We start from the raw sequence: 26983 nt of genomic DNA, 5'->3' as shown, positions 1-26983 counted from the left end.
CGATCCCATGTGCTTTAATTTTGCTCACTAGCCTTTTATGTGGGACCTTATCAAAAGCCTTGAAATCCAAATGCACCACATCCACTGGTTCTCCCCTACTGGTTACATCCTCAAAAAACACCAGTAGTTTAGTTAAGCATGATTTCCCTTTCATAAACCCATGCTGACTTTGTCTAATCCCGTTAATGCTTTCCAAGTGTTCTGTTCCCACGTCTTTTATAATAGACTCTAGCATTTTCCCCACTACTCACGTTAGGCCAACTGGTCTGTAATTCTCTGTTTTTTCTCTCCCTCCATTTTTAAATTGTGGGGTTATATTTGCCACCCTCCAATCTGTAGGAGCTGCTGCAGAGTCTATAGAACGTTGAAAGATAACCACCAATGCGTCCAATATTTCCAGGACCACTTCCTTTAGTACTCTGGGATGTAGATTATCAGGACCTGGGGATTTTTCAGCCTTTAGTCCAATTAATTTCTCTAGCACCATTTTTTTTCCGAATACTGATTTTCTTCAATTCCTCCCTCTCACTGGACCATTGGTTCCCTAACATTTCTGGGAAATTATTTGTACCCTCTTTTGAATAGTTGCTTATTATCTCAGTGCTGAACAGTCATTAAAGTAGAACTGCACCAAATTTAATATAGGATTTCCTCACTATTGAAGCAAAATCATTGAAAAATAAGATCTCTTCTATATAAATTAAGATGTCTATTGCGGTCATTATAATGATAATGGAATTTCAAAAACCAATGTGCAAGTTGAAATACTGTACCATACATGTGCAGCACTGTGCATTCCTATCTGGAATAACTTGCAAAATAAAACAAATCACCAAATATAACATATTATATAAATTTAAGTTAGATAATACTAAATCACCCAAGCCGAGTAGCAGAGCTCAACTTTTTGCTTGCCTTCCTTTCCCACTCTGTCTGTCTCACTCTCTCTTCTTTCCCTGTCTCTCTTTTCTTTCCCTGTCTATCTTTTCTTTCCCTCTCTATCTCTTCTTTCCATGTCTGTCTGTCTCTCTCTCTCTTCTTTCCATGCCTGTCGGCCTCTCTCTCCTTCCCATGTCCGTCTGTCTCTCTCTCTCTCTCCTTTCCATGCTTATCTGTCTCTCTCTCTTCTTTCCATGCCTGTCTGCCTCTGTCTTCTTTCCATGTCTGTCTGTCTCTCTCTCTCTCTTCTTTCCATGCCTGTCTCTCTCTCTCTCTTGCCCTGTCTGTCTGCCTCTTTCTCTCCTTTCCCATCTGCCTCTGCTGTCTTTCCCACTCTGTCTGTGTGTGTATGTCTCTCTCTCTCCTTTCTCACTCTGCCCCTCTCTCCTTCCCCATTCTGTCTCTGTCTCTCTCTACAGAGCCCGGACTCATTCCTGACAATTTGCAGGGGCTGAGTCCCTAATGCAGATGGAGCCGGGGGATCGCTGATGAAGCCAGAGGGTGGAGCAGAGAGAGCCAGCAGTGGGGCGGACCGTGGAAAGGGCCAGGGGTCAGTGGAAATAGATGGGGCCTCGGTCCCTCCCCCCCACCTCAGTTTTTTCACACTTCACCACCTGATTGGTGGCTGGCAGCTTCCCATATCTGCCTTGCACTCCTGTACCTCCCGGATCTCGAGCCTTGCTCTTGCCCCGCAGCCTGGGACTCTAGTGACTTTGGGAGTGGCTCCAGCATTAGAACATGGCGGCTGCTGGCCTAGAGTTCAGTGCAAGGTCTGGGGCCAGAGTGCAGATGACGTGAAACTGAAAATGGTGACATAGATTGAAAATAGGCCCTAAAGAATAAACAACGATAAAGCGAAACAACCTTAAGTGGGGTGACTTGAAGTGAGGACTTAATGTAGTGTTATTGCACCAATCGTTTATATGATCACTTTATGGATTCTACTTGAACTGCAAATGACCTGCAGTTTGTAAAATTCAAGATGGTTAGCTGTCTTTGCCAGCATTTTCCCAGTCGCTTTAAGAATAGTTAGACTTGTATTCATAAAAATGTAAGTCTCAGTCCATTTTTCACGGTTCTTTCGTAAATTGATTTGTTGCCACGAAGTTCAAAATGACTGTCTCCTTTTTGTTTGTCTGAATAATATTTGCTTGAGCTGCATGTATTTGAAATATGTAATGTTTAGACCGGTCTTGTGCTCCCAAAGAAATTATGGCACCATTTCATTGTTATTGTTGTTACTATCATAATAGGCATGAATAGCTAGGTCATTAGTGAAACAGAAAATCATGTAGTGATACTGTGCCCTTCAATTCTTTGGTACCTGAGTGAGGTTAATAATGGATTTCAACATCATGAGTCATGCTGATTGCTGCAAATTGATTTCAAAAAGCAGATGATGGATACTGCTAGAAATCCAGGTACACAGGGCCAGAATTTTATCAACTTACTCCCAGCTGGGATGTCGGGACCATTTTCGGGTCAGGAACTTGATTTACTAATTGACGGGCTTTGCTAAAGCTCTTTCCCTGAGCCACAGCATTATCATCCTGCCTCCAAGTTCCCTGACCAATCAGGGAATGTGATCCAGAAGGACATGCCTAAACAAGCATTTAAAGGGACACTGGCAAAGCTCTCAATGGCAGCACTGAATGAAGCAATAATATACCAGTGGGAAGGAGGAAACTGGTACAGAATGGAGAGAAGACATGATGGAGACAAGACTTACCCTCCTGATTCTCAGATTATTCTTTGATAATATTGAATGTAATAATGGCAAGAAGAGAAGACCTCTTTCCTGATGAAGGAGGATGAGGCCAGCCAGCCTCACCATAGCTTTAAGTAGCAGCAGCAGGAGTGTGTGCCTAGGGCAGTGGTGAGAAGAGGTTTAATGACCTAATGGGGCCCGGCAAGTTGAGTGTCCTGCAACTCTCACCAGGCAGCCGTCACCTCCCAGTACTCTTCTGACTGATACACCTTGCCGTCACACCATTTCTTTCTCTCCAGCTTCCACCTCAAAACTCCAATTCAACAGACAACATTCAAAATCACCCTCATCCTATTGCATCCATTCCTCAGAGTCATCCTCTTTAAATGTTCACCCTCCATCCTCAGGAATCAGTTCATTTCTCATGCTCCAAACTCTGCTTTTCTTTATTGCGGGAAAAGATAGCCCACAATTCCATGGAGATGCAGAGTAACCAAAGGTGCACCTGCAGCCATGGCCACCCTAACGCTGCAATGGAGGAGGAAGCACATGAGATTGGCAGGGTGGTGCTAGAACCAGCCCTTGCCATTGGAGAGATGGGAGTGACCCAGAGACCTGTTGACCACATTTGCTGAAGCACTGCCATTTGGCACTTAACTGTTATTCATATTGAATCGATATCACCAACACGTTAAATAGCATAATCTGCATAATGCTAACTTGGAACCACTTTTAGCACTAACTTATGTCTTTCATTCCCCACAGGTGCCTGCTAGGTCTTAACAACTGTTCCCTCTAATTTCTTTGGAGTGTGCAGTTGATTTATTTAAGTGCTAGGCCCTTTTAAGTTTTTTTACATGGCTGCACACACAAAGTAACTTAAAGGGGCTAACTTTTGCATGGCCTGCACAGGAACTTTCAGGTGGGCATGCAGCTTATAGGGAATGCTGGTTCTGACAGAGATAAGGAGAAGACAGAGATGAGGAGAAGCTTGAGCAGCCCTCAGAGGAGGACCAGCATTCTGAGGATGCACCATCACATGACTCCTGCATACCATGGTGTTGCTGGTCCTCCTGTTCTTCCTTATATGTTGATATAATGGTTGCGTACGCTGCTCCCATTCTGCAAGGTAAGTAAGGCCCAAGATAAGCCAAATGACTTCCAAAAAGTTGTTCCTGTACTGCAAATCGGGGAATTCACGCTTTCAAGATGATTGATGAGAGTATGAGCTCTTCCCATAGGCATGGCTGCAGCTGTTTTGTTTCACGATTTAAGCACTTTCTAGCATGTCAGTTTCAATGCTCAATGACTTCCTAAAGCGAAATACTGCAGATGCTGGAAATCTGAAATAAAAACAGAAAATGCAAACGATTGCAATTGAAACAGTAAATCTGTTTCCCTCTCTACAGATGCTGCCAGACCTGCTGAATATTTCCAGCATTTTCTGTTTTTATCTCAATTACTTCCTACTATGCTCTCACCTTGTGCAGCCAAGCAAGATGCACACAGCTCAGGAAATCCATGCATTGTTAAAGCCAGCATAGTAGGTCAAATTACCAAACACTTGGTATTTAACATATTTAAATTTCTGACCCAATACCTTTAAAGGGGTTTCCCTGCTTGATTCCAAAAGTGCCCTTGTTTAATGCTGAAGAGAGTGTTGTATATGTTGTGTTCCCCGTGCACTGTCATTTTTCAGGGCTTTAACCCCCATTGCATGCACCTGAGCCCATCTCACACCTCCTCCCAACCCTCCCACCCTGGAAGATAGTCTATAGTCACTGGTTGGATGTGATTGAATTTTTTTCACATATTGAACAATTCCAAAAGAAAGCCAGATAAAAAAGCAATCTCTGGTTAATTTGAAACTTGAGCTGGGATTTTCCGGCCCCACTGCAGCTGGTTCCCCCACGGCACTCCCGTTGACTTTGGCGGGATCAGAAGATCCCGCTAGCAAGAGGGGGGCCGGAAAATCCCACCCTTTGTTTTAAGGCAGAATATCTGTTAAACCTATCACCTTTCAAACTATTGCACCATCTCCAACCTCACTTTTATCTCCAAAGTCCTTGAATGTATTATCACCTCCCAATTCCATTCTCAGCTTTTTTGTGTATCTCCATTTATGTTTCTGCCCCTGCTGTGGCACTGAAACAGCCCCAATCAAAGTCAAGAATGCCTGTGACTGCAGTCACAGTCACTTCTCATCTTTCTCAACCTCTCTGCAGCCTTTAATATAGTCAGCCACACCATCTGCCTCTAGCACCCTTCCATATTCCAGCTTAGTGGGATCACCCTTAATTTCCATTCTTATTCAGTTGTAGTCAGGCCAACTCCAAACGATGGCTTCCCTTCCCCCATTGTACCATTCCCACTAGGACACGTTGACAGGACCCTCAACCGTGTCCGGCCCATCTCCCGCGCATCCGCCCTCACGCCTTCTCCCTCCCAGAAACATGATAGGGTCCCCCTTGTCCTCACTTATCACCCCACCAGCCTCCGCATTCAAAGGATCATCCTCCGCCATTTCCGCCAACTCCAGCGTGATGCCACCACCAAACACATCTTCCCTTCACCCCCTTATCGGCATTCCGTAGGGATCGCTCCCTCCGGGACACCCAGGTCCACTCCTCCATCACCCCCTACTCCTCAACCCCCTCCTATGGCACCACCCCATGCCCACGCAAAAGATGCAACACCTGCCCCTTCACTTCCTCTCTCCTCACCGTCCAAGGACCCAAACACTCCTTTCAAGTGAAGCAGCATTTCACTTGCATTTCCCCCAACTTAGTCTACTGCATTCGTTGCTCCCAATGTGGTCTCCTCTACATTGGAGAGACCAAACGTAAACTGGGCGACCGCTTTGCAGAACACCTGTGGTCTGTCCGCAAGAATGACCCAAACCTCCCTGTCGCTTGCCATTTTAACACTCCACCCTATTCTCTTGCCCACATGTCTGTCCTTGGCTTGCTGCATTGTTCCAGTGAAGCCCAACGCAAACTGGAGGAACAACACCTCATCTTCCGACTAGGCACTTTACAGCCTTCCGGACTGAATATTGAATTCAACAACTTTAGGTCGTGAGCTCCCTCCCCCATCCCCACCCCCTTTCTGTTTCCCCCTTCATTTTTTTCCCAATAAATTATAAAGATTTTCCTTTTCCCGCCTATTTCCATTATAGAAAAAAATTTAAAGAAAAAACCCCACTAGAGCTATACCTTGAGTGCCCTACCATCCATTTTTAATTAGCACATTCGTTTAGATAATATCACCAACTTTAACTTTAACACCTACGTGTTCTATTGTACTATTGTCGTTGACATCTTTTGATGATCTGCTTCTATCACTGCTTGTTTGTCCCCACAACCACACCCCCCCCCCCTCCACCTCTCTCTCTCTCTATCTCTCCGCCCCCCACACACACACCTTAAACCAGTCTTTCAACTCCTTCTTGGACTCGAACTCAAGTTCTGTCGAAGGGTCATGAGGACTCGAAACGTCAACTCTTTTCTTCTCCGCCGATGCTGCCAGACCTGCTGAGTTTTTCCAGGTAATTCTGTTTTTGTTTTGACATTTCAAGGGTCCATCTATAGTCTTCATTCTGCAAGCTTATTAATGTTTTGGCTTTTATCTTCCTCTTGATTAATTATGCCCCCCAATTCGGTATCTGTACTCTGATTTCTGAGTCTAAATTGTTTATGTAAATTGAGAATGACAGTGGTCCCAGTACCAATCCTGGTGGAACACCAATTGCCATGTTTTGCCAGTCTAAATAACTACCCTTAATAGTTTTCTTTCTTTTAACACAACATATTCATTTACATCTCTCAGCTCTCTACATTGTTATACCTGCTTTCCAATACATTAATCACCAACCACATATGGATAATTGGGAATGTAGATTAGGCTAATGGCAATTCTGATTAGTAAATAAAATGTAGTAACAGACTGTTGTAGGGCACGTGCCTTCAATATTCATATTCAGATGGTATAGGCATATGCATTTTAACAGTCTTGAGCATTTGTTATTAAGATGAAAAGCTGAGTGTGTTTTTAATCATCGTAAGTGCTTACCTTCCTTGGTTACTAAATAATGGTTGACGTTAAGTAAATATACGCACGCAAAATAGATTTACTTGTACTGTGTGAATATACATAAAGCATTCGCTATTAAAATTAGTGCTTGTTGCTAAAATAGTGTCGCCAAAACCACACCTGTTGCTAGTTTGCAATTTCCTTTTGTTGCCACTGCACCTCAGGATGCAGAGATTCTCCCTGTACTTAACTATTTTAATTCTGCCCCTTCTGTATTTGAGTTTTTGGTGGTCATATCTCTTTGCTATTTTCCCATCAACTATCCTCACTATTTCACCAAAATCAATTTTTCTGAAATCTGATGTATTCATTCCATTGTCTTCTGTCCATATTCAAATTATGAAGACAGCTATATAATATTGCACTCAAGTGCTTCTGCCGTGTATGCTCATCTTTAAATTTTTAATTATCTCATGGTAACTGCCAAGATCCAACTTGACTTGACCTGTTTGCCAGAAGTGGAGTTTTTATACTTCTACAAATCAAGCTATTTATTTCCTCAACAAATACTAGGGTTGCTTTGCAGACAATATGAAGGAACTAGCATCCTTAAGAAACTTGTTCCACATTGCAATATAAATGTAAAAATGCACAGAATAAATGTTTCACATGATCCTTTCCCATAATATTCATGCAAATGTCAAAACAAAAACCTTTTTCATAAGCTGCTCAGGTTTATATTGCATTAACTGGTTTGTGTCATCAAAAGCTATTAGTAAAATATGTATTTTTAATTATATTAAAACACATTTCATGCAGCAGTAATTGTATCTTGCAATGGATGATTGATAAATTGAATTTTCTATATCTCTGATGGAATTAATTCCTTTAGTGCATTGGTACATATGTGCCTTATGTACGGTTTAGGCTACAGCATTAGAACTTGTTAGAGCTTTTAAGATGGCTTGGCTGCTTTGCAACAAGGAGAAATTGCTGGGCTTGAACAGGGGCTCTCGGTCATGTCAAATGAGTGAGAAGCATTCATGTGATGGAGGCATTTCAGGTACAATTTGTGCTGTATGAATTAAGTAAATTACTCTATAACGATTGCTGGTCCTATGGTGTCACAATTTGACGTTTTCCATAATAAAAAGAACTTAAATTATACTTGTTAGCAGTTAAAGATGAAGTAGATAAAAATAAAATATAGTCAAATGAAACAATGACCTGTTTATATATTCCCAAAGGATGCAATCTATTAGTACTTTCAGATTTTAAATGTGCCTTTCTAATTGTTATTGCTTTGAGTTCCAGAAAATTATATCAGGAATGTAGATATTAAAAATCTACATAATACTAAGTGCTTTTCCTCTTGCAACAGATTAACAATAGTTGTTAATATGAACACTTTCCAAAATGGTGCTTCTGATACGCCTTCGTTTTTCCTTAACCAAGGTCGCCCCCCCTCTGTGTGGTTGACAGGGCCCTCAGCCGTGTCCAACACATCTCCTGCGCTTCTGCCCTCACACCTTGCCCTCTACTTTTCACCCCACCAGCCTTCACATTCAAAGTATCATTCTCCACCATTTCCACCAACTCCAGCATGATGCCACCACCAAACACATCTTCCCCCACCCCCCCTCTGTCAGCATTCCGTAGGGACCATTCTCTCCAGGACACCCTGGTCCATTCCTCCATCACCCCCGACACCTTGTCCCCTTCCCCATGGCACCTTCCCATGCAATCGCAGAAGGTGCAACACCTGCCCCTTTATCTCCTCCCTCCTCACCATCCAAGGGCCCAAACATCCCTTTCAGGTGAAGCAGCACTTCAGTTGTACCTCCTTTAATTTGGTCCACTGCATTCGCTGTGGTCTCCTCTACAGTGGAGAGACCAAACACAGATTGGATTCCGCTTTGCGGAACACCTTCAGTCTGTCCGCAGACAGGACCTAGACCTTCCTGTCGTTTGCCATTTCAATACACCATCCTGCTCTCATGCCCACATGTCCATCCTTGGCCTGCTACAATGTTCCAATGAAGCCCAACACAAACTGGAGGAACAGCACCTCATCTTCCAGTTAGGCACCCTACAGCCTACCGGATTTAACATTGCATTCAACAACTTCAAACCATGAACTCTATCCTCACCAATTTTATAATCCCCTTTTTTCTACATTCATTTTTATTTTTGATCCACTTTATTTTTATTTTTATTCATTTATCCATAGTTTTATCCCTTTTTTATCCTCCCTTCTATCCCATTTTCTATCCCCACCACCGCTTTCTTCTGCCCCCCCCCCCACCCCTCCCCAAACGTTACTTGTTCCATGTTGTTCTTTCACACAATGCTACCCTTGTTCCGCTATTAGTACATTCTGCTTTCTTACTTTTACACCACTATCAGCATCTTTTTTAGCCCTTACCTTTACCATTAACACACGCTTTGTCCTTTAGTTCATGACATCTTTGTCAATCTCTCCTTTGTCCTCATCCAGCTTCACCTGCTCCACTCCCCTTAATCAGTATAAATTAATTCACATGAAGGATCATATGGACTCGAAACGTTAACTCTGTTTCTCTCTCCACAGATGTTGCTAGACCTGCTGAGTTTTTCCAGCATTTTCTGTTTTTGTTTCAGATTTCCAGCATCTGCAGTATTTTGCTTTTATATGTACATTCATGTTGACTAGACATTATAATTTATTTCATATAACTTTTCATAGCCTTTTGTTCTGTACAGTTCAGAAGATTTTCTGTATGCAACAGTAAAGTAGCAATTTGATTCCAGTCTGGTAAATAAAATGAGGCGGAAAGACCTTGTGCCAAAACCTTAGCTCAAAAAATGCCCACCATGATTTTGTCCTATGGTGCTGCACAATGCATTGCAAGTGTGCATGCAGATGAAAGAGAGGACTTGGCTGAGTAATCACTGAGTCTCAGAATTCCTGCACACTCACAACTGTTACAGATCACTGCTATTAAAAAGTGGTAATGTTGGGCCAGTGGTGGCGTAGAAGTGGAAATAGTTTAGAGATGTACAAAGATAGATGTGACAACTAATCTGAAACAGTGAAGGATATGCCTGAAGTTTCTGTTGAACTTGGTTGCAACAGCGTAGGGAGGGGAGTGATAGGAAGTTGAAATGGCTAGCTGCAGGAGAGTCAGGATCATACCTGTGGACTGAATTGCAAGCCTTTTCCAAAGAGCTGATCCAATCCATGTCTCCCAATATAGAGAAGAACACACAATGAGCAGCAAATATAGTAAACTAGATTGGAGGAAGTGCACATGAATTACTGTCATTCTTCAAAAAGTGTTTGTGACCAGAGACAATTATATATTTTAAGGTAAAATAAAAACAAAAATGGTGTAAACATTCAATGGGTCAGGCAGCATCTTTGGAGAGAGAAACAGTTAACATTCCAGGTTGATGAACTTTCATAAGAACTGGTTTTGCTTTGGTGTGTAAACAATAACTGGACAATAATGTCCTAGTGTCCCAGGCCCAACCATCTTCAGCTGCTTCATCAATGATCTTCCTTCCATCATAAGGTCAGAAATGGGGATGTTTGCTGATGATTGCACAATGTTCAGCACCTCAGATACTGAAGCAGTCCATGTCCAAATGCAGCAAGACCTGAACAATATCCAGGCTCAGGGGCTGACGAGTGGCAAATAACATTCACGCCACACAAGTGTCAGGCAATTACCATCTCCAATAAGAGAGAATCTGACCATTGCCGATTGGTGTTCTGTGGCATTACCATCACTGAATCCTCCATGATCAACATCCATTAGTCCAGAAACTGGACTAGACAGCCATTTAAATGCTGTGGCTACAACAGCAGGTCAGAGGCTAGGAATAGTGCAATCAGTAACTCACCTCCTGACTCCCCAGTGCCTGTCCAACATCTACATGGCACAAGTCAAGAGTGTGATGAATACTCCCCACTTGCCCGGATGAGTGTAGCTCCCACAAAACACTCAATAAGCTTGATACCATCCAGGACAAAGCAGCCCACTTGATTGGCACCACATCCACAAACATGCACTCCCTCCACCACCGACAAACAGGAGCAGCAGTGTGTACCACCTACAAGATGCACTGCAGGAATTCACCAAGGCTCCTTCGACAGCACCATTCAAACCCACGACCACTACCATCTAGAAGGACAAGGGCAGCAGATAGATGGGAACATCACCACCTGGAAATTCCCCTCCAACCCACTCACCATCCTGACTTGGAAATATATCGCTGTTCCTTCACTGTCACTGGGTCAAAAGCCTGGAACTCCCTTCCTAACAGCATTGTGGGTGTACCTACACCAAATGGACTGCAGTAGTTCAAGAAGGTAGCTCACCACCACCTTCTCAAGGGCAAGTAGGGATGGGCAATAAATGCTGGCCCAGCTAGCGAAGCCCACATCCCATGAATGAGTTAAAAAAACAAAATTTCTATAAACTTGAGATTGGTTTCTGAAGTGAGAACAGTAAGAAGCAATTAGTGAGTAGATGGAGAGTGAACATTTGAATATCAATTAATAATAGTACCAGCAGAGAGAGAGGGAGATAAAATGTTGAAACAATGGATGAAATTTTCCACTAGAGAAACTAAGTGCAGTGGCGGGTGGGAACTCACCAGCCGTTATGCTGTGTTTCCATGCTACATTGTCTGTTTTTCAGCTCATTAAATATGCAATAACATGAAGCATTTTGTACCTCATGGAGGGTGAGCTGCAATTCATCCGCCCCACCATGACCTCATTGGCTCATATTTCTGGGTGCCATATTTAAACCATACCCATGCACACAGACACTCTCTGCAGCCCAGGACTTGTCGTGTCGAACAATAGAATAGCCCCTAAGAGAACCAAGTAGGCCGCTTCAAAGTGTAGCAACACTACGCTGGGGGTACTCCTCCAGGCAGTGGAGGACCATGGGACATATGTGTCCCCCACGATGGGACCGGAGATCCGCCAACTTCACCACACCACCTTGGGAGCAGGTCGCCAGTGCAATTAGTGCAAACGCACACCAGAAGAAAACCGCCATCCAATGGAGGAAGAGGATAAACAATGTCATCCATTTTGCCAGGGGAAGTCACCTTCAACTCACTCTCAACACACACTCACCCATCAGGCATTCGCAGGGTTATGGTCCACAGGGATCTCTCACACTACCTGCACAAGGGACATCACCATTGATTATCCCACACACATTGTAACATCTTTATCTCTTGTCACATTCTGTACAGCTCGCATCTCAGCCCTTACACTCAGCACACACAAAAAGCAAGCATCCTTATCAGCTGCTGTGGCATCCGTTCTGCCCACAGTCTGTCCATATATCTTTATGCAAGAGATCGCCCACAACAACAGGGAGAGATCCCAGCCTGAAGGTGGAATGCCTGAGCTCAGGCCACTCACAACATTTGAAGAGCAAGTGGCAGAGCTGGCTGGCAAGGACCGGATCATGCCTGCACTGAGGGTGATTCGGTGTCTCCCAAGCCAGTGAGGACCCAATAAAAGCTCCTCGGAAACTGTGAGTGCTTTGTAATGTTGGCCACTATACAGCTGATGACCCATTTATCTCTCCTCTCTTTAACAGGCACCAGTAGGAAGAGGAGGAGGGCCACCAGCAGCCAGTCATCAGCCACAGCCCCCACACTACCTCAGATGCAGATCCTGAGGACCCACTAGATATGGAGTGGCCGCAGCGTTCACCCGCACCCTCCACCAATGCAGACACACACCTCGGTGAGACCGAGTTTTAGAGCTGGCTTGGGGTCACCATCGGGTGAGTGTAACACAGCTTCAGTCCACAGCAGGCAGAGGCAGGGAAATCCAAGGTCACCAGAACTTGGAGGATTTATGGAAGCCAGGCTTCTGCTGAGTCCGAATCAGGCGACTCAGAACTCAGCCCCTGGAGGGGTGTTAGAATTGGAAAGAAGGACATGGCCGTATCAGGCAGGGTTATCGAGTCCGTCACCAGATTAGAATAGACGATGGACGAGCATGTCTGTATTCAGTCTGATGTTGTGCCGACATGCCAATGAACTGAGGTCAACATTGGTAGGATGGCAACCGCCATGGAGACCTTTGCCCAGGACATTATACAAACATGCAAACAAGGAGCAGGAGTAGGCCATTCAGCCCTCAAACCTGCTCCGCCATTCAATAAGATCATGGCTGATCTGACAGTAACCTGAACTCTGCAGCCCACCTACTGACAATAACCTATCACCCCCTTGCTTACCAATAATCTATCCACCTCTGTCTTAAAAATATTCAAAGACTCTGCATCCACCACCTTTTTAAGAAAAGAGTTCCAAAGACTCACGACCCTCTAAGCGAAAACATTTCACCTCATCCCTGTTTTAAATGGGCAACCCCTTATTTTTAAACAGTGACCCTCCCTAGTTCTAGATTCTCCCACAAGAGGAAACATCCTCTCCCCATCCACCCTGTCAAGACCCCTCAGGATCTTATATGTTTCAATCAAGTCGCCTCTTATTCTTCTAAACTCCAGCGGATACAAATCTAGCCTGTCCAACCTTTTTTCAAGACAATTCACCCATTCCAGGTGTTAGTCTGGTAAACCTTCTCTGCACTGCTTCCAACGCATTTACATCCTTCCTTAAACAAGGTGAGCAACACTGTACACAGTACTCTAAATGTGGTCTCACTAGTGCCCTGACAACTGAAGCATAACCTTCCGACTTTTGTATTCAATTCCCCTGGCAATAAATGTTAACATTGTATTAACTTTCCTAATTACTTGCTGTACTTGCATACTAACTTTTTGTGATTCATGCACCAGGACACCCAGATCCCTCTGCACCTCAGAGCTCTGCAATCTCTCACCATTTAGATAATTTGCTTCTCTTTTATTCTTCCTGTCAAAATGGACAGTTTCACATTTTCCCACATTATACTCCATCTGCCAGATCTTTGCCCACTCACTTAACCTAAAAATATCTGTTTGTAGCCTCCTTATGTCCTCTTCACAACTTATTTTCCTACCTATCTTTGTGTCTTCAGCAATTTTGGCAACCATCCCTTCAATCCCTTCAGTGATTTGCACCAGGACCTGCACTCCATCGCTGTAGGTGGATCCATCAGTGGTTAAGCAAGTGGGCGGGGCAACTTGACCTCTCTCCAGCAGCCCCTTCTCTTCAAGTAGCCGAGCATGGGCCCTCGGGCACCCAAAGGGAGGAGGATCGTCAGCCGGGGCCATCCACTCAGGTGACTCCAAAAGTGTCCTGCCACTCCCAATCCCCTCTGCCTGTGCCCTTATCAGCTGGAGGGTGCACCTGCCCCTCAGCAGGAGACACAGAGCAGGTCAGGGCCCTCCAGAGGATGCTTGGCAAGATCATCACGGGCAACAGGGTGTATCAGTCAGCAGGCTGCCTCTTCCTCTGCTGTGGATGTCAGGGAAGCACCAAGACATAGCGACAGGGTAAGAAAAATTAAGAAGTACTAAGAGCACAAAGGTGACATGGGTGTTCACAATCTGTGTATAATTTGTACGTAAGTAAATAGAATTTGTTACTGTCAACTTCTCATCTGGCCTATGTGCCATGGTTCGTCAAGTGTAACAGACACCTCCTCTCACAGATGTCCAATCGTGTCTTTCAGTCTATGGTGTCGCGCTCCATTTCATTACAGTGTCTAGCCGTTCTCTGCACAGTAAGAACATGGTGGTTGGATAATTCATCTCATGAGACCTGCTTCAGAGGTTCATATAATGTTACCTCATGAGTTTAGTTACTGTGGTGTGGTTTAGTTTCCTGTTGCTTCTGCACTGAAGAGTGCTCAATGTGGATCTTAGAGGATTGAATGACGACCCACATTGCACTCATACACAGTCAGTGCATGTTTCATTGGCTCTCTGTAATGTCTGTCAGCCTTGAGTGTGGTTTACATATCCACCAAAAGTCGAGGCTCTTGTGCACTCTTGGTTGCCTGCAGCATATCTGTGTGTACACCTAAAATCACCCCAATAGCAGTACCTACTTTTCCACCTGCGTGATGCAGAGCTATGGACCTCACTGACACATGTTGAGCCTTGCGATTCCTACTAGAGGACTGAAACTATGCGAGATTGGAGGTGCGTGTTACGACCCCAGATGCCGGACTTTGACGTGGGAGTGTTCCTGAGCTGGGCCAGAAGGTCTGAATAATATTTCTTGACATTAACCCTGTGCCAGCTCTCAGATGGCCAGTTGACATGGTTATGTGCTCGTTACAATGGCATCAGTGTGCCTGGTTTCTGTATGGATATCTGAGACTGGTGGAATGAAAATGTGGAGGCCTCAACTGGGATCAGAGTGAAGTTCCAATACATCAGATATGTGCTCTTTGTTATTGAAGATTAGAGTCTTCAATGCCTAAATGGCTTATCAGCATTTTCAGCCCAACAGATGCCATGACTAGGTGGTACGGGAACTTGGGAGACTCCAAATGGAGGCATGGTCATGGGTGCTTGACAGAGATTAGTCCATGCTGCTGCTGAAGCTTTCACAATCCACTGAAAGATGAGCTGAAGTGCAAGCTCACATCCATGACTGAGAGGTACTGATGACTGTGTCCTGAAGATCGATCTCATTCTGTGGGTTCAGTACGATGATGAGGCCTGAACACTTGTCGTGCACGACCAATTGGATTCAGATTAGACCTCAGACATCAAGGTGAGAACCACTGAGTGATGATTGTCTTCCTTAAGGCACCATGCAACACTGCAGGCTTACTGCCATGAGTGCACTGAGGATTGCAATGCTGCTCTTGACTTTTGAAGGCTGGCGTAGGCATTAGAATTTGGGCAAGATGCTTGAAGAGGCTGCACCATGTCTACTCTGCTCACAAGATGCACTGTTGGAGTTATTATCCCATGACAGAAAGGCCACATGCTCCAGAGGCTGTGTTGCCTTCCAAGGATGAGGATATCATGACGTAAGAGTGTAACTACTCATTCAGAGATTGATGTGCCTCATTGAGATGATGAGGATCACAACAAGGGCGTTAAGGTGGACCCAGCATGGAGGACACTGGTGAAAGAGGCTTGTATGAGCTAGTCTTCGTCATCCTCCTGGAACCTGGTGGTTATAAGCATGTCATGTGTATGCCTGCCTCGACTGGCCTGTGCTATGGCCTCTTCCTCTAGCCTCAGCTTCCTCGCTCTCATCGAGCTCAGCCCTCCTACCATCCTCCTCATTGGAGGAGACGTGGAGCTCCTCAATCTATCATTCTGCCAAGTTACCCTCCTTTAGAGCACCAGGTTGTGTAGAGCACAGCAAACCACAATGATGTGGGAGGCCCTCTGGGGTGAGTACTGGAGAGTGCTGCCTGATCTGTCCAGACATCAAAAATGCATCTTCAACATGCCAATGGTCTGCTTAATCATTGAGCGTGCTGCAGAATGAACAGTTTTGTACCTCTCCTCTGAGGGGGTTTCTGGTTGCTGAACGGGCATCATCAGTCACATCTTTTACGGGTAGCCTTTGCCACCGAGGAGCCAACTTGGATGTGCTGAGGGCCCTTGAAGATATGTAGCACCCGTGAGTGACTCAAGATGTAGGAGTCATGGGAGCTTCCAGGGTATCTCGCACATACCTTCATCATCTGCTTCTGGTTATTGCAGACCAGCTGCACATTGAAAAAGTGGAACCTTTTCCTGTTGATGAATTGTAGTGGCTGTTCCTAGAGAGCTCTTAAAGCCATGTGTGCAGTTGATGGCAGCCTGATGGGAATCGGGAGATCACTGGAATTCCAACTGCCCTAACAGCCTGGCTAGCTTCATCTAAGGAGAACTGGTCGTAATGGTGCACCTTGCTAAATCGGATGTCGGTAACCTCCTGGATGCTTTTATGAGCAGCTGTTTGAGATAGTCCACAGAGCACTGCAGTGGAGCTATTCACTAAAAGGTTTAGAGTGGCAGTCACCTTTTAGAATCACTGGCAATGGATACCTCCCTGTCTCTGCAGCGACAGCTCCTCCTGGAGAATGTGGCAGATGTGAGCCACCACATCCCTTGACAAGTGAAGGCATCTCCGGCACTGTTTCTCACACATCTGTAGTTATGAGAAGAGCCTTCGTTACACCCTTGGTCATGCCATATGCCTACATGAATGGGTCTGTCAGCCTCAGCTTCAGCATCTTGAAGGTGCCCCACTGGAGCTTGTTCATTAGGACAAACTCTTCCCTTTGCCCAGCCTGAAAGCGACGGGCTCTTCTACCCCTCCTCCTCAGTTGCCTGATTGCCAGGATAAATGCAACATTGACTGATCCATCCATTATGCATCCTGAGATCTGCAGCCCAGTATCAAGCCATCAACGACCAGGCCTGATGTCTGTGAGGAAATGACCACGCTCTGCCATTCAATGAGATTATGGCTGATCTGATAATCCTCAACTCCATTTTCCTGCCTTTTCCCCATAACCCTTGATTCCCTTACTGCTTAAAAATCTGTCTATCTCAGCCTTGAGTATACTTAATGACCCAGCCTCTACAGCCCATTGCGGTAAAGAATTCCATAAAATCACTACCCTCTGAGAGAAAAAATTCCTCCTCATCTCTGCTTTAAATAGGCGACCCCTCACTCTGAGGTTATGCCCTCTGGTCCTAGACTCTCCCACAAGGGGAAGTGACCTCTCAACATCTACCCTATCAAATCCCCTAAGAATCTTATATGTTTCAATATGGTCGCCTCTCATTCTTCTAAACTCCGATGAGTACAGGCCCAACCTACTCAACCTCTTCTCATTAGGAAACCCCTCCATACCCGGAATCAACCAAGTGAACCTTCTCTGGGCTGCCTCCAATGCCAGTATATCTGAAGAAGAGTCATACGGACTCGAAACGTTAACACTGTTTTTCTTTCCACAGATGCTGTTAGATCTGCTGAGTTTTTCCAGCATTTTCAGTTTTTGTTCCAGTATATCTTTCCTTAGATAAGGGGACCAAACTGTTCACAGTATTCTAGGTGTGGTCTAACTAGTGCATTTTATAGTTTTAGCAATACTTCCCTATTTTTATACTCCATTCCCCTTGGAATAAAGGCCAATATTCCATTTGCCTTCCCTATTACCTGTTGAACTTATATGTTAGCTTTTTGTGATTCATGCACAAGGACTCCCAAATCACCTCTGTGCTACAGCCTTCTGCAGTCTGTTGCCATTTAAATAATATTCAGCTCTTCTATTCTTCATGCCAAAGTGCATAACCTACATTTTCCCACATTATATTCCATCTGCCACTTTTTTGCCCACTCACTTAACCTGTCTATATCCCTCTATAAACTCCTTGCGTCATCGTCACTACTTGCCTTCCCACCTATTTTTGTATCACCTGCAATTTTGGCAATAGTACATTCACTTCCCTTATTGAAGTCATTAATATATAGTGTAAATAATTGGGACCCCAGCATTGATCCCTGTGGCATTCCACTGGTTATAGGCTGCCATCCTGAAAATGCCCCCCTTATCTGAACTCTCTGCCTTCTATTAGTTAGTCAATCCTGTATCCATGCTAATACACTACCCCCAACACCATGGGCTCACCTTATTAAGTAGCCTCATCGAATGCCTTTTGGAAATCCAAATACATTACATCTACTTGCTCCCCTGTATCTATCCTGCTAGTTACCTCCTCAAAGAATGCTAATAAATTTGTCAGGCATGATTTCACCTTCATGAAGCCATGCTGACTCTGCTTGATTAGATTATGTAATTCTAGATGCTCTGCTATTATATCCTTTATAACAGACTCTAACATTTTCCCAATGACAGATGTTAAGCTAACTGGCCTATAGTTACCTGTTTTTGGTCTGATTCACTTTTTGAATAAGAGTGTTACATTGGCAGTTTTCCAATCCTCTGGTACATTTCCAGAATCTAAGGATTCTTGGAAGATTACTACCAGTGCATCCACTATCTCTGTAGTTACTTCCTTTAATATCCTAGGATGTAACCCATCAGGTCCAGGGGACTTACCAGCCTTTAGCCCCATTAGTTTCCCTAGTACCTTTTCTCTAGTGATAGTTATTGTATTTATTTCCTTCCCCTCTTTTGCCCCTTGATTATTTAGTATTGGAATGTGATTAGCGTCTTCTACCGTGAAGACTGAAGCAAAGTATTTATTCAACTCCTCTGCCATTTTCTGGTTCCCCATTATTATTTCCCCAGCCTCATTCTGTTCTTATGTTCGCTTTGGTCTCTCTCATCCTTTTTATATATTTAAAGAAGCTCTTACTGTCCATTTTTATATTGCTTACTAGTTTACCCTCAAAGTTTATTTTCTCCTTCTTTCTTATTTTTTTGGTCATCTTTTGTTGGTCTTTAAAACGTTCCTAATCCTCTCTCTTATCACTAATCTTTGCCACATTGTATATCTTTACTTTTAATTTGATATTATCCTTGACTTCCTTGGTTAACCATAGTCAGTTTATCCCCTTCCTAGAATTCTTCTTCCTAACTGGGATATATTTTTGTTGTGAATCATGAACTATTTTCTTAAACATCTGCCATTGTTCATCAACTGTTTTTTTCTGCTAAAATCATATCCCAGTGCATTCCTGCCAACTCTGCCCGCATTCCTTTGTAATTATCCTTTAAGTTTAGCAGAGTTGTTTACCCAAGTTTCTCATTCTCGAACTGAATGCTAAATTCTACCATATTATGATCAGTGTTTCCTAGGGTATCTTTTACACTGAAATCATTTATTAAACCTGCCTGATTACACATTACCAGATCCAAAATAGCCTGATCCCTGGTTGGATCCAGAACATATTGTTCTAGGGAACTGTCCCAAATACCCTGTATGAATTCTTGCTCGTGGCTATCTCTGCCAATTACATTTTCCCAATCTACATGAAGATTAAAGTCACCCATGATTAATGTACTGTCTTTTTTACATGCCCTCATTATCTCCTAATTTATTCTCTGTCCTACAGTATAATTACTGTTCGAGGGGCCTATAGACTACTCCCAACGGTGTCTTCTTTCCCTTGTTATATCTTACCTCCACCCATATGGATTCTACATTTTCCAATCCAAGATCCTTTCTTGCTATCGTACTTATTCCATCTCATACTAACAAAGCTACCCCACCACCCATTCTTTCCTGCCTGTCCTTTCGAAAAGTCACATATTGAAGCCTTGCCACTGAGATCCCCTTGCCTTTCTGCTGGTCTCGCATGAGAAGCCTTGGCTCTGAGCCCCCCCAACCCCCAAACATCCCTTGCCTTCCCACTGGTCTTGCCTCAGCAGCTTTGGCACAGAGTCAGAGCAGTGAATGGCTATCGCTATCAGCCGGGCTCGCAGTGTGGTGTATTGTGTGGAATGGAAGCTACGTATATTAATACACAGGGCCTTGTTCTTTGCAGACAGAAAGAACATGTACACACATTGCGCCTGTTTCAGCTAAACAAAATAAGTGATAGCCATTCACTGGTTCATTCTGCAGGGCAATGCCTTGACCAATCAGAGTCAAGCTGCCTGGTTTAAATTTCAAATAATGCTTGGTATTTAACTGTCAGTCACCATTAACTGGTACATTATCCATGGCAACGCCTCTACCAATCATTGTCCACTTGCCAACCAATCAGCACTCTCTTCTCATACAGTATAAAGTTGTTGCTCCCCCTGACATCGGTATTCTTGCGATTGTCCTGATGAGTGCAAGATGAAAAGCTTTGACAAGATGTCTTTTTTCAGCAACACTCAAGCTCTGTACTATTAAATGATGATCAGTTTAGTTTTGGAAATTGTTCTTCTGTGGTGGCATAAGAATGATGGTAATTTTTTCTAAGTGCACGGAGCTAAAACAATGCATTAACTCTCAAAACTAAACACCTTTTTTATTGTTAAACTTAAATAGTTTTGCAATAAACAAAATCTGTATACATTATACTCTTATATAATGTAAAGATACCCTAGTTTGTGCCTCGTGGATGAACGGGCAGAGTACTAATTCTAACCATCCGCAGGAAGAACACATTAAAAAAATGGGAGCCTTAACAATGTGTTGAAACTCCTTTCTCCAACAACTGCTCAGAAGGTAAATGAGTTTCATTAGCTGCAGCCCATTTTCTAGTGAGCATAAGTTCACAACTTTCAGCTCCCTATAATTTAGCAATAAATAGCAGCTTCAGTGGAAGGCACAAAATGTCTTGTTTTGGGAGTGTCTACTGTTGCAGCAAGAGTTGCGTTGAAGTTATGGCTAAGCTCCATTGCAGGGACAACATTGATCAATTTATCTTTCAGTCATGATGAGTAATGTGCTACCATGTTCCCATTGTGCTTGGGTAGGTGGAGGAAATTATTCAAAACTTAATTATGTAAATAAATGATAAAAATCAAGTGCAAGAGTATGGTTTTGAGAATTGTTCTAAACTATAACTAAAAAAATAGAGATAACAGAAAGTCTACAGATCTTAAGTACTTCACATAAAAGCAACAAAGAGATAAAATGGGCAGATGTTGAAGCTTGGGTTGTATCCATTCAACAAAACTTCCAAAAACTCATTTTTGATCCCCTTCCTCCCATCCAGGTGAACATGACTGGGATAAACAGCATCGTGTATTTTGGCTGGTTTAACGGTAAAGATCCTGACCCGAAGCAGAACCCTGGAGAAATTACAATGTATTCCTACCTTGTATTTTACAAGTAAAATCACAAATCCTAGCTAAGCTGTACTTGAAATTAATACTAACTCAGGAGTTTATAATCAAATACAGGAAGTTTTTTTTCCTGAAGTAACAAGCTGTTGGCTAAACGTTGCTGTCTGTATTTCACTGGCATGTTTTTGATGCTACAGCCTTTAACGATCACTGTCAAAATATTCTAGAATGCATATTTGAATGTCACTTGGGCCAGGTTCAAAAGCTACAATTTCACAACTTAAATAGCAATTTTCAGACTCATATTTTCCTGGAAGAGTTAAACATGCAGAATCAAAATTGACCAGATCTGCCACAGGAAAGCTTTAGCTTTGCCAAAGAACATGTTTTTCTACTGTTAATTTTTAATTCTGGTAATTAACCATTACTTCTGTCAAAATACATACAATTTTTACATCCTGAGTCGCACTTGATTTAATTCCTTGCATCATGTGACAGTATTGTTTTTTCTAGATGTTTCTTCACGTTTTAACTGTTATTTTTTTTTAACTGCTTCTTCTTATCGTGTCCACGGACAGTCTATACATGGCCCAGCCAGAACTGGACACATTTTTGCGCCTTGTTAAATTCGGCAAGATCTGCAACAGTGCAGGGTTCCTCTAGCAATAGGCATTGCAGGAGATGCTTTGCTATTATGTATCCGCATTCATTACAATGGCAGTGGAGTGGGTATTACTTTGTTCATTGCATAAAATGCCTAAATAAAAGTGAAAGCTGGCTACCAAAAATAAAGCTGACCAATAAAACTGCCTCTTCACATGGTTCAGCAAACTAGTATACCATCTCTGTTGATTATATCATCCTTGTGTGAAGCTTGTCACTTGTCATAAAGTGGCACTGAGAATTCACATTCTTTTGCATCATGGTTCCATTCTCTTATTTTATGCCCTCAGCTTATGCGCTGTGATAGATTGAGTATTACTTTTTTAAAATATCTTGCAAATTTGGTCTTAGTCTTTCAGTTTTCTGCATGTACCTACATTGTAATTGAGAAATTAGTATTTCTATTCAAATAACATGTTTTCTAGTTAGCTGTTAGTTGTATGTTGATGGCAGGGTTAACTTGGAGTTTTACAGACTACAACCCCCAAGTGTATTGCACAGATGCTGGTACATAGTAAGAGTAAGTCTTCCTGTGACTGCTGCTTAGCAACAGCTAGTCTTGGATTTTATAGCCCAGAAGTCATTTAAGAATAGATGGCTGCAGTTTCAATGATGTATCATATTACTCCACAGATGAGATGTTTCTGAAATCTTAGGGTAACTAAAGTTACATTGAAATTTATCACAATGAAATTCACAAAGTAGGCTGGGTAATTTTTCTTGCAGATACACTTTACCGAAGCAATATCTAAATTGTGGCTAATGGGTCGTGCACAGATACACAGATCCTGAACCCTAGGATTCTGACGCTCTATGCCCAGCCATCTCAATCCTCTTTGTGTTTATATTTCTTATCTGCTGGTTTGCCTGTTTGAATTTAGTAGACCTGAAGATTTAGAAAAAGCTGTTCTTGATGTTATTGCCTTTTATTTCTTGGATCCTTAATCAGCTCCTCCAGATCTGCAGTTATCAATAACTTGAGATACATGTAAATTAATGGGAATATGAACTTGAACTTTGTTTGGCCCTCAAGAAACTTAGGTATAAATTTGTGTAGCCTACAAAGACAAAAGACTTGAACATCTCTGCCAGAGCCTGACCAAAATATAGCAATTTCACAGCACTGGCCGACTGTAACAGGACATTAAAGTGTATTCTCCCCATTTGAAATAGTAATTTGGATTATTTGAGTCAAAAAATGAAGTTCTGTTTAAAACACAAGTTATTTGGGTATATTCAGCATAATTATTGTTAAGTATCCCTATAAATTATACAAATTAATTTTACTTTAAAATTCTGAGTACAAATTATTTTAAAGTTTCTTGTTCTTTTAAAGCTATTGTATTAAAATCTTTCATATTGGTTGTCTGATGACAGTAATTCACTTTAGCGCTGTAGGCTACACAAGCAGTCTGTCACAGCCACAGTCATTTACAGCAGGAAATAGGTTTTTAAAGATTTATTTTGTAAAGTTGGTTCTTTGTTGCCATGGACACTCATAGTAGATGTAGGGTAAATCCACACTCCAACTAATATTTTATACAAATGTTTAGCTATTCTTGATGTATGGTAGTTAAACAGTTAATCTTGAAATATGAGCTGTAGGCTTTGGAACATTGAATTGTGGCAAAGATTGCATGCACAAGCCCTAAAATTGGCACATTTATATATATTACAAAACAGGCAGATCATCAAGGCTTGTGGGGATTTAAACAATTCTGAGTTGCATTTGAGTATTTGGTATTGAATCATCCTTAATGATCTTCTTCATTTTTCCTGTTAGTTTTCCGTACCTTTACTAATGATGAAATTGTAATAAATTATTTGTATTTAAAATTTTAAATTCTCATCAGATGTTATTCAGGTATGAATAGTAATATATGTGAAACAACTAGTTGTGTTTAAAGGTCAACTTGGAAATGCATTAGGCTTGCATTCAGTTTATGCTCGATTCCATTCTTGTGGAGAAGCAAGTGGCTCAAAGGTATAACACTTGTAAGGGGAGAAAATTGATGCTCATAGCTCCATATTCTCTAATATTTGTCATTAGGAAGTCTTTTTTGCTGCAGCTTTTCATATAACACACTATAATATTGATCATCCTGATTTATGACTCTTACAAATTTTGGTCAGTTTGTTCAATTTTAAGGGGCGGAAAGTAACTCATGGAATGATCTATTCTGACCCAATTTAGAAGCATAAGTCATTCAGGGCTTGTTTGTGTATTTCAGCTTTTTAATGGGGTTGTAGAATGCTACTGCTCAGGGCACGTATTAATCAGAGTGGATACCAACAGCTAGTGTGAGCCATTTAAGAAGACCACTGGCTATTTTAGTTTTAGCCAAAGAAGTTGAACATAAGCAGCAAATTTGGTGTGTGGATGGTTACTGTACTACAAGAAGTTACATTTTCTTGTACTTTTTACCATTTTACAAAATACTTTTTTCCAAAAAGATCCAGAAAGTTTTTTTCAAAAATTAAGTGCTAGAAACAGTTGTATTTCTGATAGTATAACTTTACAATGTGTGTAAATGTACAAGTTGAAGTAAATGTAGTCCCACTCTCAACCCAATAAGTGGGTTAACAAAAACAGAATTACCTGGAAAAACTCTGTTGAAGGGTCATGAGGACTCGAAACGTCAACTCTTTTCTTCTCCGTCGATGCTGCCAGACCTGCTGAGTTTTTCCAGGTAATTCTGTTTTTGAAGTGGGTTAACAACTTCACTGAAAAGGTGCACAAAGGAATACAGTCAATACAAGGGGGAGATGATGGTGTACTAGTACTGTCACTGAACTATTAATCCAGAGGCCCGGGCTAATGCTTTGGTAACATGGGTTCAAGTCCCATCACGGCATCTGGTGGAATTTAAATTAAATTAATAAAATCTGGAATTGAAAGCTAGTCTCAGTAATCACAACCATGAAACTATCATCGATTGTTGTAAAACTCGATCTGGCCCACTTATGTTCTTTAAGGAAGGAAATCTGCCATCCTTCACTGGTCTGGCCTACATGTGTTTCCAGAATCACAGCAACATGGTTGACTCTTAAACTGCCCTCTGAAATGGCCTAGCAAGCCTCTCAGTTCAAGGGCAACAAATGCTACCTTTTCCAGGGATGTCCACTTCCCACAAAAGAATAAGTTAAAAAACAAGTAAGGTGGGCTGAATCACCACCTCCTGTGCAATTAAGTTCTGATTCTATGTACTCCCAACCCTTTTCTCAAAGTTTTGCACTTTGTAATAGCTCCAGAAAGTTTCTTTGGATTCTTGAGACTAGTGAAGAGCATTACATATTGAAACTAACATGTGGGCAGAAATTCTCCCCCGTCGGGTCCGTGCTACCAATTTACGAGGGCAGGCCAATTAAGGCCCGCCCAGCGTGACGTGTGCCTGGAAGCGCTCAGTGCTACCTGTGCGGGAGGGGCTGGATTCCCTGAGTTGGGGCACATGCTCTGTGCCTCAGGGAGATTAGTTTAAGGTTTAAAAGTTTAAATAAGGAAAAGAAAATATTTTAAGACATGTCCCTGCATGTGACAGTGTCACATGAGTTGGGACACGTCAATGAATTTTTACAAAAATTTTATTTAATTGATAAACCCTTCATGAAACCTCATCCCAGCTGGATGAGGTTTCATGAAAAATGTGAAGGCCGCCTGGGCTCTTCGCCTGGCCACCAACCTTAAAGTTGGAAGGGCAGCTTTCTTAACAACTTTAATTACTTTCTTAAATGGCCTTAATAGGCTTATGACAGTTCAGTAGGCGTGCCCGCTGAAATGACAATTTAAATGACACGCAATGATGTCAGGACACGGCGCATCATTTGATGCATCGGCGAGCGGGCCCCGCCCCTGCTCGCTGACCCGAAAACTCTTCTCATAGATAACAAGATCCAAAGTGAAATAATTTTAACAAAACATAAAAGAGAAAATTAAGCCCAGTTATTATGATTTTGCTATTACACAATGAACAAGCTAATGTTTCTAGAAGTTACACAGTAGGACATTAATTTGGTGTTATATATTATTGATACAGCATAAGGAAAGTCTAAAATTGGTTACATTTAGTTTTAAACAAGTCTGCAAAGATTTGTGCCTGTGCGATCATTTTAAATAATTTGTATATTAGTTTACTGCAGTCGATATAAACTTGCTTTTGGGTGTCAGTGACTTAAACATACTAAGCAATTGAGGGGGCAACGCCACCGTGTGACATCGCCATATAATTATGTTAATGAGTTTAACCCAAAGCCTTACAGATTTTACAAATAGGATCAACTGATGAAAAAGAACAGGTGAGAAAATTAAGTGTCAACAAATGGATATTAGATTGTTGTTGCTAGAACTGGCAGTGGCCAGGCACAGATCGTCATTCTAAGCCATTTCGAGCAGGATGCCCTGGATCTGGAGAGGCGCCATGCACCCAGGTCCCCTAGTGTTGGTGAGGCTGGGGTGCCACGGCCAGGTATTTATGCCCAACAGTGAGGTCAGCAATGTTCTCCCAACAGCCCCAGCAGTACTGAATGTTAAATGATTTAATTTTGCAACATGGCTTGACCATTGGTTATGGAAGGATGAGCGCATAATGATCTGGGGGACAGGGATGCACATTGACATTGTCACCACGCTAAGTGATCCAATGTCCTTGGTCTTCCTTGCAACATCATCGGAGCAGGGCTGGGAGGAGGAGCAGCAGAGGCTCCCTCTCACACCTGAGGGCCCTGAAGTCTCACATGCGTCACACCATTTCTGCGAGGCAGGCACCAGCACAGATATTAACACCTCGGTGGGAATTCAAACAATGGCTAGTGTCCCAGGCCACAGTGGTGACAGCACTTCACACTCGCTGGAGGAGCCGGCAGAGACAGAGTGCCCATGGTGCCAGCAGTTGGAGGACTGCAGGGGAACAGGCACATGCTCAGTTGGTGCCTGATGATGTGCCTCTGGAGTCGTCTGTGATGCAGCAGGTGCAGGAAATGTGTGCGGGAGCATCTGGGGGAGACACATGAGGCTATGCTTGGCT

General features: G+C 42.7%; 1 protein-coding gene across 1 annotated transcript in view; it reads left to right on the top strand.

Moving 5' to 3' along the window:
- Nucleotides 1–22121, top strand: part of si:dkey-256h2.1 (uncharacterized protein LOC337520 homolog) — a 266626-nt gene extending 244505 nt beyond the window's left edge. The window contains exon 12 of the mRNA XM_041185101.1: nt 21230–22121. Coding sequence (XP_041041035.1) covers nt 21230–21349 — 120 coding nt within the window. The 3' untranslated portion in view covers nt 21350–22121. The remainder of the gene's footprint in view (nt 1–21229) is intronic.
- Nucleotides 22122–26983: the final 4862 nt, after the last annotated feature.

The sequence above is a fragment of the Carcharodon carcharias genome, chromosome 3 (genome assembly GCF_017639515.1).
Source record: "Carcharodon carcharias isolate sCarCar2 chromosome 3, sCarCar2.pri, whole genome shotgun sequence".
NCBI lineage: Eukaryota > Metazoa > Chordata > Chondrichthyes > Lamniformes > Lamnidae > Carcharodon > Carcharodon carcharias.
Note: the sequence above shows the minus strand (reverse complement) of the source record. Positions and strands in the feature narration are given on the sequence as shown.